This window comes from Xyrauchen texanus, chromosome 27 (genome assembly GCF_025860055.1).
Source record: "Xyrauchen texanus isolate HMW12.3.18 chromosome 27, RBS_HiC_50CHRs, whole genome shotgun sequence".
Taxonomy (NCBI): domain Eukaryota; kingdom Metazoa; phylum Chordata; class Actinopteri; order Cypriniformes; family Catostomidae; genus Xyrauchen; species Xyrauchen texanus.
Genome location: NC_068302.1, coordinates 18320051 through 18335652, shown reverse-complemented (window position 1 = coordinate 18335652; position 15602 = coordinate 18320051). Strand labels below are relative to the sequence as shown.

The 15602-nt window shown below is 36.0% G+C and overlaps 1 protein-coding gene across 1 annotated transcript in view; it reads right to left on the bottom strand.

The window, feature by feature from the left end:
* ralgps1 (Ral GEF with PH domain and SH3 binding motif 1) overlaps positions 1-15602 on the bottom strand; it is a 178395-nt gene that overhangs the window by 131189 nt on the left and 31604 nt on the right. The window contains exons 6-8 of the mRNA XM_052093784.1: positions 12997-13080; positions 10459-10548; positions 2944-3036 (exon numbers count right to left, since the gene is read on the bottom strand). Of these exons, the coding sequence (XP_051949744.1) occupies positions 2944-3036; positions 10459-10548; positions 12997-13080 (267 nt within the window). The remainder of the gene's footprint in view (positions 1-2943; positions 3037-10458; positions 10549-12996; positions 13081-15602) is intronic.

Sequence of the window (15602 nt, the reverse complement as noted above, 5' to 3'; positions counted from 1 at the left end):
TGAACATTATTTTTATCAGATAAGAAAACAATAATAGCATAATAACAATCATTTTGAGTTTCACTGATGTCCCTTCGTCATTGTAAAGTGCATTTCACATGAGTTGCAAAATCTCCGCTAAACACCAGCGTCAAGTGGAGCTTTGTCCCCTTTTGTCCGCGCTTTTGTGCATTAGAGAATGCTGCGAATGCACTGATTTCAAAGGGGATGGTACGTTGGAAGGACAAAGAGGGAAACTATGAGACGTTCAACATCTCTTCATAAATTTCAACCTTTTTAAAATATTGAATGTAGCTTTGTACTCTCAAAGACATCATTTGTGAGGCACAACGTGTGTGAAAAACACTTCATTGGTGTGAGGTTCATGGTGTGAAGTTGGAGCTGAGGTTGTGCTGACGCGTCACATCATAGACTTCAATGTATTTGGCAGCACTGACACAAGTCGTGACATCCCCTCAACGTGCAGAAACATCAGTCACTTTTACACATTAACAGCTCTTCCAACCTTTTCTCTCCATAATGAACAAGGTAGACTCACATGCCGATGCTGAAATAAACAAACAACATTCCCCTCTCATTCAGTCGGTCGATACATGTATCAGGTCATTCAGTTTGCTTATGAACGAGATGTTTCACGAATGCCGCTTCTTACTTTGCATGTGCCGCTTAAGCAAAGCACGCGTAACCAATCATGAGGGTACAAGCGCCATTAAAGGGTTAGTTCACCCAAAAATGAAAATGATCCCATAATTTAGTCATCCTCAAGCCATCCTAGGTGTATATGACTTTCTTCTTTCAGCCAAATACAATCAGAGTTATATTAAAAAATATCCTGGCTCTTCCAAGCTTTATAATTGGAGTGAATGGTACCTTAGATTTTGAAGCCCAAAAAAGCGCATCCAAAACATATCTGAAGCATATCTTCACTTCCGAGGGCCTTTATTAACCCACTGGAGCCATATGGATTACTTTTTTGATGGATGGATGCGCTTTTTTGGGCTTCAGATTCTAAGGTACATTCAGATTATAAAGCTTGGAAGAGACAGGATATTTTTTAATATAACTCTGACTGTGTTTGGCTGAAAGAAGAAAGTCACATACACCTTGGATGGTTATGTAAATTATGGGATCATTTTCTTTTAATCACTAATGTTGTTTCACAATGTGCAGCCGCCAGCAGTGAAAAACGTTTTGTATTTGACTCCTATTCTGAGTCATATCATTACCATGTTTTTGTGCTTGTAACGGTGCTAGAAACACAGTAAAATGGTTATATTAATATTTTCCAGGACAAATCACTATTTTTCCAGGACATTTAGGTATTTTTCTAATTTTCCATGACTGGAAAACTACATTGCAAAATTCTAGGTTTTCCAGGACGTGTGGAACCCCGACTGTCATGTATTCAGACCAACTACTCTGTCTTCTCATCTACATCTCTGCGAATAAGATCAATGGAAATCCAAGAGCACTGGAGAAATAAAGACAAACACAGCAGTGGCAGCTAAATTATACAGTAGAACAGCCAGCATTTGGTGGTTATACATAATATGTCCCCTACAAGTAAACAGAATATATAATGAAAGATATTTCTCATTTAATAACACTAAAAATACTCAGCGTTACAGAAATAAAACTTTTTTAATACATTATTAGAAACAGGTATCCAGCATTGGAGCCAATCTTTTGGTGAAGAAGACCAAAAAAGCTTTTGAAATGAGCCAATGCTCTCACATCAGATATTTTAAACTATTGTATACTGATAAAGGTACTTTTATCTGTAAAAATAAAGATACTTAAGGCACAGTTTGGGGTTCCTCAGTTGCCACACTGTAGGAAACCTCTAAAGAGCCTCCAGACACCCTTCCAGTTCTCTGAGGAACTTACTCTTTATCCCTACAAGATATATATGGTGGATGGAGGATCTTAGAGGATCCTGGTGTGGCATGTGAAGAACACCAAATGATGCCTTAAGTATCTTTAAATGTTTACAGCAAGGGTTCTCAACAGGGGCGGTACCACCCCCATCCCCAGGGGGCGTTCAAAGGATGTCAGGGGAGCTGAGAGCAAATTAGTTTATTTATTAATAATCAAATCTATCATTAAGTTCACATTTGCATTAATATTTTATATAAACTTGGAGTATATCAGTTGGTTCTCAATTATACGGTTTGGTAAGCATTTGTACCGCGGTTCATCTGATTTTTAAGTCTAGCGACCCATCTGATGGTGGGTGTTAATCCGTCATAAGCAAATCTATCATCAAGTTCCTCTTTGCATTAAAATGTTTATCTAGACTTGGAGTATATCACTTGGTTCTCAAAATGAATTTGGCACAGAATTCAACATCACCACCCTTGAGTTTACTATAGTAACACTAACTGTACTTTAGGCAGAAATAGATTGATAATAATTATTATCTTATCACTACTTCAGCTGTATTACATTTATCATAGGCTACACTAGGGGAGTGAGGGAATATAATACATTTTTGATAAAACTTATAAATATTTATATTCTGTATTTATTGTTTTTACATGTGTTTAGAGTAGGTCTACTGTTTATAATTACAAACATGTCATAGTTTGTTTTATTTAAATCATGTTACATGATGGTAGTGAAGTTACAAAAAACACTGTTAAAACGATTTAAAAAAAAGAATAATTCATTAATAAATTAAACTTTTCAAAAATACAAATGTAAAACATATTAACAATATCACTTTTATTATTAGTTCACATTTCATTGTATAGGCCCCAGATATAGCCCTCCATCTGCTTGAATTTAAGATTCAAAATTCCTAGGGGTAATGAAGTAGAGGGGCGTTCATAAAAAAAAGGTTGAAAACCACTGGTTTACAGTGTAAAGCAAGGTACTGCAAAACCATTATGCTCTTTTCAGTCAACCAATCAATATGTTGTTTAATGGTCATGTAGATCTTACCGCCCAGGTCTTGCTGAGTCTGAATATCGGTGCACTCTGAAGGGCAGAAACCACAGACACCAGGGAGTGCAAGTTATTCAGTTCCAGGAGTTTCTGTGAAGACACCAGAGAAACAGCCTTTATAAACATTTTTATCAGTTCTAATGCCCTTTATACAGTCCGCTCATTTGCAAGACTTTCTGAACAGTATTTAATAGTGAGCTGTTTCTAATACAGTCATGGTGTGCAGATATATGTTATATATTCAGTGATGTCAATCATTATTGACCAATAATCAGTAAAAACAAATTAATTGAGAGACATCATAATCAGGCTCTGAAACTCTTCACACAACTCTATCTTCTCTATATTCAACTTCTATCTCACAACAAGACAATCTTAATTTCATGATTTGTTTATTTCACAGTGCTTTCCTGGCAGATGATGTCATGCTTTCAACATTCTTTCCTTTTTCACTACGCCTCTGACCTCTGTGAAGCACTGTCCTTTATGGGTCCATATTATGAGGAAAGCAGCCCTGATTTGGTTTAGTCATTGGCCAATCTGCTTTATCCATTAGCAAAAATGTTAGTTTAGCCCACTTAGGCTCACTGGGGCATGTCTGCCGGTAGCATGGTATGCAGAGAAAGAGCAGCTCTTTCAGGTTTGGCTGGTAGCACAGGCTGAGTGTGAAACCATAAGGAGATATTCATCAGGTTTGTTCTGTGTTATGGTACATTGAGTTTCAGGAGAGTAGGCTGATTGAATTCACAGGAATGTGCAAGTCTCTCCTCTGTGTGTGCATGTGTGTGAGAAAGTTGGCACAAAGGAAAAGATAATATAAATAACATCCTGATTATAATCTAAATTTGATCTAAAAAAAATGTATAATGTTTATAAACTTTAAGGAAAATATCACATTTAAAGCAGAAGTATATAATTTATGCTCCAGTAGTGCCACCAAGCAGAATTGCAAAACTAAAAATAGCTTTTAAAAAGCTTTTCTGAATTTAAACAGACAGCCCTAAAGCCAGTGGTTAAGTCAATGTTGCTGCATCAGGCTGGTCAGGACCATAAAACAAAACAATGTTTGACATGGATTTAACCACTGGAGCCAAATAGATTACTTTTATGCTGCTTTTATAAGCTTTTTGAGCATCCAAATTTTGACACCCATTCACTTGCACTGTGATGACCTACAGAGCTGAAATAGTCTTATCAAATCTTAATTAGTGTTCAGCAAAAGAAAGAAAGTCATACACATCGGCGATGGCATGAGGGTGAGTAAATGATGAAATTTTAATTTTTGGATGAACTATTCCTTTAACACATATCAGCTTTAATGAGAATAGACTAAAATTACTGGAATTTTGGAAACTTTCCATAATTTTTATCATATGAGCATACATCTGGTTCATTTACAGAATGCCCAGTTTGCAATTTAGGCAAGTGATATCTTTATTATTATTATTATTTTCATCCTCTTTGATTTAATATTTTTTTGTTCAGGTTCCAATAAAATTCCACAATTGAACTTAATAAAATTTTAAGAGCATTTACGAGACAGATAGAAAGTCAAATAAAATGTGTGAAAAGATATGAGACTAAGTTTAACGAGAATAACACTTATATAATAGTTTTGACTTTTAGATTAGACAATATGCTTACAGTGCTATTGGTAGGAGAAATAATGATGATATATTTCAATAAATGGGTCTGTTATCATCTTTATTGTCTTCATTTGACAGTTATTAAATGGATCTTTTTTTCTGTTCAAATAAAGTCCAGATGTTACCACCCCAATTACAAAAAAGTTGGCACAGTATAAAAAATGACAATAAAAACAAAAAGGATTGATTTGTAAATTGACTTTGACTTATATTCAAACAAAAACTGTATAAAGACAACGTACTTTGTATGTGATTGGTTAATTCTGAACACAGCCACATCCCCAGTTATAAGAAGGTGTGCACACTTATGCAACCAGGTTATTGTAAGGTTTTTAATTTAAATTTTTCCCCCACGAAGATTTCAGTTTGTTTTTCAATTGAATTGTTCACATTATAGGTCACAATAAGTGGAAAAAGTTCTGACATGATTTATCTTTGTCTCATTATTTTACATCACAAAAACCTGTCATTTTAACAGGGGTGTGTAGACTTTTTATATCCACTGTATATGTAATTTCTGCAATTAATGCCTGCAACACATTCCAAAAAAGTTGAGACAGGGGCAATTTAGGACTAATAACAGTCTGATGAGTTGAAATAACAAGGTGATATGAAACAGTTGATGTTAAATGGGTGAGGCAATGAAGTTATATTATATAAGGAACATATATAAATGAGCAAGGATGGGTGGAGGCTCACCAAGTTGCTAACAGATGTGGCAGCAAATAATCCAGCACTTTCAGAACAATGATCCTCAAAGACATATTGGTAGGATTTTTTTTGCATTTCATCCTGTACAGTACAAAATATAGTTAAAAGTTTCAAGGAATCCGGTAAAATCAGGGATGCACCGAAATTTCGGCCGCCGAACATCTTCGGCCGAAAATGGCACTTTCGGTTTTTGTCCGAAAGAGAAAAAAGGCCGAAAATATATACCTCCTCGCCCCGCCCCTCAGTGCTCAGATTTCACTCTGGATCGATCTAGCCCTTATCACAGCGCTACCAAACAAAGGCCGATCATATCAGCGGTGTGGAAAGTTTCTGATAAGGACATCAAATTTGCGTTCTACAGTGTTTGTTCAGCAGAAATTTCAAGAGGGGGTATGGTGCCGAAGAACTTTTCCACGACAGGTTTGATACACCACCTAAAACACGACATCCAATTCAATATACAGAGTACAGCAAGAGATTCTACAGGAAAGCACCCTGATCCACAGCAATGCCTCAACTTGCGCAGCTACACCACAACTTGAGACGTATCTAGCTGAACTACCCATTGCCAGAAACTACAATCCCCTTGACTACTGGCGAATAAACAAAGACCGCTTTCCATTGCTTGCGCGGATTGCACCCAGGTATTTATCTGCCCCAAACACCAGCACAGAGAGTGAAAGACTGTTCAGTGCAGCATCTCATGTTCTTGATGAGCTTTCTGAAAGGAGAGACTGTCAGAAGTCTGAGCAACTTTTGTTCTTGAAGAGAAACCTGTCACTTGTAATTAAATAGAAAGCAGTCCAATTTGATGTGTATAGCAATTACATACAAATTTGTGTAGCCCTGCAACACTTGTTCTTCACTTGAGGCTAAATCTGTTTATAGTTTGAGGTTGGATTTAGTTCTGTTACTGCTGTCATGCACTGTTGTTTTGCACAATAATTTTCACTTTAAGTGGACATACGTTTACATAAACAAAATAGAGGCCCTCTGCCATTCTGTGTTTTGCCTGTTGTTTTCATTAAAATTACTGTTGCATATTTAAACTTTCTGAAAGATGCTAGCGAAGTTCATTACTTGACTGTTGTTTTGCATATAATAGTTTTCTAAAACTTGACATTATTTGGATAATTGTTAATAATATCTGTTAAATTTGATTGTAACAGAACTGAATGAAGAACAATATTTAATATTGTTTTAATAAATTTTCTGTCCAATTTTGGTGTGCTACTTTCAATAAAAGTGTGATTAATTTATTGGTTTGTAGTTTTTCAATTCAGATTCATTAAATTCATGAAATTAATGAAAAAGTATAATATTAATACAATTATACACACACACAAAATATATATATATATATATATATATTCGGTTTCGGTTTTCGGCCAAGTGCATACTGAAGTTTCAGTTTCGGCCCAGAATTTTAATTTCAGTGCATCCCTAGGTAAAATCTCAGTGCGTATAGGGCAAGACGAAAACCACTTCTAAATGCGCGTGATAACCGACCCTCAGACATCACCATCTTAAAAATCGTTATGGGTCTGTAACGGATATCATGACATGGGCTCTGAAATACTCCATTAAACCTTTGTCAGTCAACACCATTCACCGCTGCATCCACAGATGCAAGTTAAGGCTTTACTATTTAAAGCAGAAGCCCTACATCAACACTGTCCATAAGCGCTGCCGACTTCTCTGGGCTAGGTCTCATCTTAGATGGAAAGCAGAACAGGGAAATCGTGTTTGTTGTATGACAAGCCTACATTTCAAAAATATTTTGGAAAAAAGGGGAGAGTCCCCTGTTCACAATGTAAAGTACTTTGAGTGTAGTTTCAGAAAAGCACTATATAAATGTAACATTCATTCATTCATACAAAAAACAGCTGTTGTGTTCTTCAGGATAAAGAGGAAAAGGGCCATCCAAGCTTTTATTAGCGTCAGGTCCAAAAGCCAGTGTCTGTCATGGTGTGGGGGTGTGTCAGTGCTCACGGCATGGGTAACTTGTACATTTGTGAGGGCACCATTAATGCAGAAATATTTGTAAACGTTTTGGAGCAACATATACTGCCAAACAGATGCTGTCTTTTCAAGGGACATACCTGTATTTTCCAGCAGAACAATGTCAAACCATACAGTCAGGTCCATAAATATTGGGACATTGACACAATTCTAATCTTTTTGGCTCTATTCACCACCACAATGGATTTTAAATGAAACGAACAAGATTTGCTTTAACTGCAGACTTTCAGCTTTAATTTGAAGGTATTTACATCCAAATCAGGTGAACGGTGTAGGAATTACAACAGTTTGTATATGTGCCTCCCACTTTTTAAGGGACCAAAAGTAATGGGACAATTGGCTGCTCAGCTGTTCCATATCCCATTTACAAGGAGCAGATAAAAGGTCCAGAGTTAATTTCAAGTGTGCTATTTGCATTTGGAATCTGTTGCTGTCAACTCTCAATATGAAATCCAAAGAGCTGTCACTATCAGTGAAGCAAGCCATCATTAGGCTGAAAAATCAAAACAAACCCATCAGAGAGATAGCAAAGGTTTAGGTGTGGCCAAATCAACTGGAACATTATTAAAAAGAAAGAATGCACTGGTGAGCCAAGCAACACCAAAAGACCTGGAAGACCACGGAAAACAACTCTGGTGGATGACCGAAGAATTCATTCCCTGATGAAGAAAACACCCTTCACAACAGTTGGCCAGATCAAGAACACTCTCAGGAGGTAGGTGTATGTGTGTCAAAGTCAACAATCAAGAGAAGACTTCACCAGAGTGAATACAGAGGGTTCACCACAAGATGTAAACCATTGGTGAGCCTCAAAAACAGGAAGGCCAGATTAGAATTTGCCAAACAACATCTAAAAAAGCCTTCACAGTTCTGGAACAACATCCTATGGACAGATGAGACAAAGATCAACTTGTACCAGAGTGATGGGAAGAGAAGAGTATGGAGAAGGAAAGGAACTGCTCATGATCCAAAGCATACCACCTCATCAGTGAAGCATGGTGGTGGTAGTGTCATGGCGTGGGCATGTATGGCTGCCAATGGAACTGGTTCTCTTGTATTTATTGATGATGTGACTGCTGACAAAAGCAGCAGGATGAATTCTGAAGTGTTTCGGGCAATATTATCTGCTCATATTCAGCTAAATGCTTCAGAACTCATTGGACGGCGCTTCACAGTACAGATGGACAATGACCCAAGCATACTGCGAAAGCAACCAAAGAGTTTTTTTAAGGGAAAGAAGTGGAATGTTATGCAATGGCCAAGTCAATCACCTGACCTGAATCCGATTGAGCATGCATTTCACTTGCTGAAGACAAAACTGAAGGGAAAATGCCCCAAGAACAAGCAGGAACTGAAGACAGTTGCAGTAGAGGCCTGGCAGAGCATCACCAGGGATGAAACCCAGAGTCTGGTGATGTCTATGCGTTCCAGACTTCAGGCTGTAATTGACTGCAAAGGATTTGCAACCAAGTATTAAAAAGTGAAAGTTTGATTTATTATTGTTAATCTGTCCCATTACTTTTGGTCCCTTAAAAAGTGGGAGGCACATATACAAACTGTTGTAATTCCTACACCGTTCACCTGATTTGGATGTAAATACCCTCAAATTAAAGCTGAAAGTCTGCAGTTAAAGCACATCTTGTTCGTTTCATTTCAAATCCATTGTGGTGGTGAATAGAGCCAAAAAGATTAGAATTGTGTCGATGTCCCAATATTTATGGACCTGACTGTATACTGCCCAGATTACAAGTGCATGTAAGCGGACAGTGCGGGTACTAGATTGGCCTCCCTGCAGTCCTGACCTGTCTTCAATTGAGAATGTGTGGCACATTATGAAGCGCATATGACTGTTGGAAAATTCCATTTGCAAAACTTAACCAACTTATGTCTTCAGTGCCCAAATGCTTAATAAGTGTTATAAAAAGAAATGGTGATGTTACACACTGGTAAACGCTTGACTGTCCCAACTTTTTGGGGGCGTGTTGTAATCATCTGATTTGAAATGAGTATGTATTTTCAAAAAATCTATTCAATTCACAAAGTAAAACATCAAATAATCTGTTGTTGTAGTGCTTTCAACACAGCACAGGGTAAATACTTTACTAATTACTCATTTTTGTTTTATTGTCATTTTGCATACTGTCCCAACCTTTTTGGAATTGGGGTTGTAAAATGAATAGGTAACATCTTTTTTTTAATTTTATTTAAATCTCAACTTGTTTTGCTTCAGGGCCCAGATTTTACATAGGACAGGTTTTAGCACAAACCATGTCTATTCCCATTGCAAGTGACACCATATATAATGTTGTCTGTGTTATGTATGTTTCTTATTTTTTGTTAACTACATGTAGTTTTGTTTATGGTTTTTTGAGATTGTTAATGACACGTAACCTGTCATATTGCCTAATTTGGCCATACTTTACTAACTCACAGATTAATTTGCACCAGAATACGTTTAAGCCTGATTTGACACACAGCCTTTGATCTCAACAAAGAAAGTGAGGAAAGCATTTTCACCTCCCTTTTAAAAGTTTATAATCCTATTTATTTTTCTATCCTAACTATGCACAATTATATGGTAAGCATTTTAGCATTTGCATTTAGCATTGTTTTTCCTTCCTGAATACAGTGGCTGAGATGGGCTGCATTTTGATGAACCTCTTTTTTTTTTTTTTGCAGCTATCCCTCCTTTTATGCCATAAGCACTCTTACCACTTCTGTGCAATCTTTCAATTTGTTCTCATTTTGCCATAAACCTGAAAGCATTAATACATCAAGACTGCTATGAGGTCATAAAAATTGGTCATTGTTAATGGAAAATTATCGTAAATTCCTGACAAATTTCTAATAACACCAGTTAAGGAAATGGCAATGCCAAGTGCAATTGCTACTCCAGGATACCTAATACAATTCAGATGTCAATTAATAATGTTTGACAGAAATTGTTGGTAACATACACACACACACACACACACACACACACACACACACACACACACACACACACACACACACACACACACACACACACACACACACACACACACACAGCATAAAGTACTAATGAGTAAAGTAGCCTAAACTACAAGCAGCAATGGCTGAAAAACAGAGTAAAGACCTAAGAATGTCTCACCTTTGCAATTTTGATGAAGTGGCCCAATATTTCAGCTCGGATTTTCAGTGTTTGAGCTGTCAATATCTCTCTCACTGCCCAGAAACTGACCTGAGAGAAGAATGTTGATATGTTAACAATTGAGAATGCCACAATGCACTAGTAGCAATCCCACATTAGTTATTCCTGCACATTTAGTGTCAGAATTCAATAGAGGGAAAAAATAATTTAAAGCATCTTTAGTGTGGAAGAAAAGCCTAAGTAATTCTAACAGTTCTTAGCAAATATATATTTACCCAACACTAGTATTAGTACTCAAGTCAGTTTTGTGACAATATTAACCTAAATTTAATGTGAAAGACATTTTTATCAGGTAAGAATGGAGGTCACTTTGAACTGGAGAAGCATTCAGACAGTTGCTAAGAAAGAATCAAGTTCAACAGGGTGGCACAAGCAACAAATTAATATGTTCCAAAATACTACACACCTCTCTCTGTTTGGAAACAAGCCATGTTCAGGCAAATTTAAAGAGGTCAGGATCAAACTGAACCATAATCAAATGTAATGCTAGTTTTAACCTAGGATAAACAGACCAAGCAAAACACCACATGGGAATTATTAAAATAGAACACTGTATTGTGGCACTTAATGTTCTACGCATAAGAACAACTAGTAATGCACTGCTGATTTACCATAGGTTGTGTTCATGTGATTTTCTAGAAACCTCCATATGCCCATAAAAGTAGTTTCCTCTTCATTTTTATCCAGCGCAAACAAATAGTTATTTTTCATTTCCAAGCATTTTTTCACTCAAATGCATTAAGTCAGAGGTTAAGTCAATCAACAAATAGGGAGCAAGGGGGTTAAGTGCATTAACTCCTAAAATCTAAACAAAAGTTCAGTTTCAGGCTACAGATGATGTTTGGATGACTCAACATGTTTGGCAGATATGGGACAAAGGCAATCAGTACTTGGATTCAGAATTTATAATGTATCATTTTATGTTAATATGGTTGGCAGTGCTTGGATGATGCTGGCCATAACGCTAATTTACGATGTAATGTATGTAACATCTCAAAAACATGAATAACCAACACTCCTGGAGACATAATCAATTTGATTAAAGAAAATTGGTCTTTCTATAGCTTGGTAAAAATCTCACAACTTAGTCCCACTGTCCACATATGTTGCCATCAAGTTTTATGCAAACTATTTTTTATTTTATTTTTGCATGTGTATTAGGTCCACAAGTTACAAATCAAAAAGGGAAATGTAAAAAGCACACAGCAGTCACGCTCGGGGTTTAGGAGATTACAATAACTACCAGTAAATTATCAAATGAAACCATTTTATAATGTGACAGCAAAGCAGCAAAGTTGAATCTTTCTTTTTTTCCTTCTGGAAATATAAAACATTTGCCGTTTATGAAAGACTGAAATGGCAAATATAATTGCAGACCTCAAATGGCCTACAGTTCAGTAACATTCCAAGACATTTAAACCTTGCCAACATGTAATTCCATGTAAATAAAAATCATATTCATTCTGACTGTATACTGCCCTTCTTCAGTGGATATTTTTACGCATATTTTTAGAAGTGAGGATAAAGAACGTGTTGTGCATTTCCAGTAAAGTGTGTGTGAATGAATGTCCCGGTCATATTAATATGTGTAAAGAAGTTAGATGAGAAAATTGAGTCATTAGTTGAGAAAGAATTATAGCAATACTACACAATAACTAACAAGCACACACACACACACACAAACGCAATTTTACCACTCAGTTATCTAATATTCAGTTATCTAAAGGATATAATGCAGCTGCTGGATAAAAACTGTTTGCACTATGTAACCACCATTTCCAATGAAGGGAGCATGTGGCAAGGAAATTTAATGTGATTCAAAACTGTCAAAAGAGGTCTCTTCCATTAGCAAGCTTGTACAAATGGACTCCTATTAAACTTATGGACTCTAATCTAAATTTAGAGCCTAACAACTTTTATGGCTATATTAAGGTTTCTAGAAAATCATATGAACACAACCCATGGTAAATCAGCAGTGCATTATTAGCTGTTCTTATGCCTAGAACATAGAGTGCCACAATTCAGTGTTCTTTTTCCTCTTTCAGTTCAATGAGATTCATTAACCTCTATTATTTGATTTATTTCTGGTGGTGGTAATGGCCCGGGTTTCGAACCCTGGAAAGGGGTGATCTTTGAATGTTGCAAATACAATTGTGCCTGCAGCCTGCCTGGAAAAGAACTACTAAATCAGCACACTTGCAGTTTCAACTGTCCTCTGATCAACTTGACAAAAAATAATGGTGAACTTGATAATCCTATATTTATCTTTGTATGGTGCTTAACTGCCATGAAATTGTCTTTTAAAATTAGGCGAAATTAAAAACTTGGTGAAATGCCCATTATATCAGAAAACTATTGTTGACTGAAATTACAATTAATATCTTAAATTGACATTTAGACTAAATTAAGTGTGTATTTATGGTGCATTTGTACACTGCAGTGTTATAAAGTTTGCAATAAATTACATTTAAATATTACCTGATTGAATCTCCGTGTGAAGGCCACAACGTTGGGTGCAAGGCTGTGCTTCTCCTTTTTGTTCCATCCACAGCTCGCCAGCTCCTAAATAATCAAACAGACATTTTAGCCTTTCAACAGTTCTGTCAAAATGTAATAGAAGCTCTAATGTATGCATATGCTGTACTGTCAGTTCATCTAGTCTTGTTCTGTGTTCCTTAACACAGTCGCAAACGGCTTGCTCACTGGGGCTCTAAATACAATTATTATTTAACTATTTATTTATTTTTTACACAATTTAAAATGATACTACTGGACTAATTCAGGGGTCTTGCAGAGTCCATGCCTCGGCGTGTTGGCACTGTTTTTCCAGCAAAGGGAGGACAGCATATTAGGCAGGTAGTAATAATGGTTTGGCTCATCTGTGCATAAATAAACTTTTTACTATTAAAAATGTAACTGTTCAACCATTTTACAGCTTTCTTGTAAGTCTTTATATGTATATGGTCAAATTGACCCTTAAGAACATCTTAGACACTTTTCTTATAGTGTCGTTTATAAATGCATTACATTTTAACATTGTCAGATCTAAATCACCTCCATGGAGAATGTAATTAAGTTTTATGTCGAAAAGTTAGTTAAGTTGATGTAGTCTATTCATGGGTTAAAGCCTCATTGGGTTCAAACGAGATCCAGTATGAATACTAATACTTTCAAGGTATGGTGCAGACTGCTGTCAGTTGAGAAGGCAGATGGAAACATTTGAGGGCATTTCAGTCTCCACATGGACTCGGGAAGTGGTGTTTCCATGTGAAACAGCAGCTCAGTCTCTGTACAGTACCTTACCAAAATATTTTAGGTCTGTTTGTAAAGTCATCATTTTAAGCCACACATATTTTTGGATTTAAGTGTCAGTGTTACAGTGCACCCACATTTAACAAAGTAAGAGGTCTTTTTGGTTCTTAGATTACACATCGATCCTAGGGATGGCATTTAGAATAATTTTTTAGTCGAGTAATCTTTCACATAACAAAAAACAAGTAAATGATTACTTCAGATTTACAGTTCAACCTTCAACATTTGAACATGTTTTTTCTTATGAGCACTATGCATAAAAATAAATAAATCTAGATTTAAAAATTATGAAAAAATAAAAACATTTGCACTTACACATAGAAACTCCAACACTTCTGAAGCAATATAATCAAATTAAGTCATTTAAATCTTTTTAGGTGAGCTATTCCTTCAATGTCATGCATCCACAGCACCAACCAATGTGTTGAATTGTAGCATCAAGATTAAGGTGAGAGAATCAGTTTCATTGTTGTCCACAGCAGACAAAGGTTAATCAAATTGCAATATTAGAGTAGATTTTACTAGTTACATTTTTAAAGCTGAACGATTACTTGATTAAATCAATTACTTGTGCACATTCCTATCTAATACATAACAACTTAGTATAACAATTATATTGAATTCATCCCCTTACTATAGGCCCTAATGATTCTTTTGTCATGCAATTACAAAAAACTAATATATATGTTTAATTTATAATGTAACAATATCAATAGAGGAGAGGAGCTGGAATTGAGTATAAAATCCATCTTTGTAAAAAAAAAGGATGAAAGTGTCAATGTAAAGCCAAAAACAAAACAAAACAAAAAACATTTTAATCTGAATCAGAGTTTAGTGAAATGTTTTGGTTTCAACCCAAGAATATTTTAAAGTACACTAAATTATGCAAAGGGACACTGCTAACTCAGACAGCACTAATAATTGTGTGGATGTTCTAGAACCATTGTATATCTGATATCTATTAATCCAGTTGCCTGTCAACTCCAAGAACAACTCTTTTTAGAATCCACAAAAACCTTTGAAGCATGCAGTTGAAATATTGATGAATGAACATACATGCATATGGTCAAACACAAAAATGTAACTGCAGTGTACTTATACTTGTGTTTCCACAGACCAATGAAGCGTACAGGCAAAAGGCTCAACAATAACAAGACCATTTAATTGTCAAAAATGTTGGGGTTGGAAAGACTGAGACCTATGAATGAGTCCCGAATTAGTGGCTGGGCAGGTCAAACTCAGCATTTTTTAAATTAGCTCTTTTCCATTGGGATCTTCTAAGCAAATTAATTCAGTGTGCTTCACACTCTGTAGTGTTCTTGAGATATCTTTTTAAAAGATTGGATGCTAGATGTTTGGGAACTTATAAAAAAAAAACACTTTTTACAAAAAAACAATAACCAAATAATTTATGTGTTTAGAAAGCAATGCAAACATGCATGTCTAAAGCAACAAGGGGGAACGAATCCATCATGTTCTACTCACATAAAACAAGTTTTCGTACTCCACAAATCAGACAATCTCCCTGAACACCTATTAAAACCACTTTGAGTCAAAAACTGAGATTTTTAGCAATAAAACCATTGGCAACACTTGGAGTACAAGCAGATAAACATGACAGCACTGGAGCTAAAGAGAAAACCCATTTTCACCCATGACTGATGAGTCTCGGAGGGAAGGAAAGATTGAAAAACGTCCTTACTGTTTCCTACAACCAATTCAGACCCTGATTAATGCTTTGGAACAGACAACGCCTGCACAAGGCCCTAACT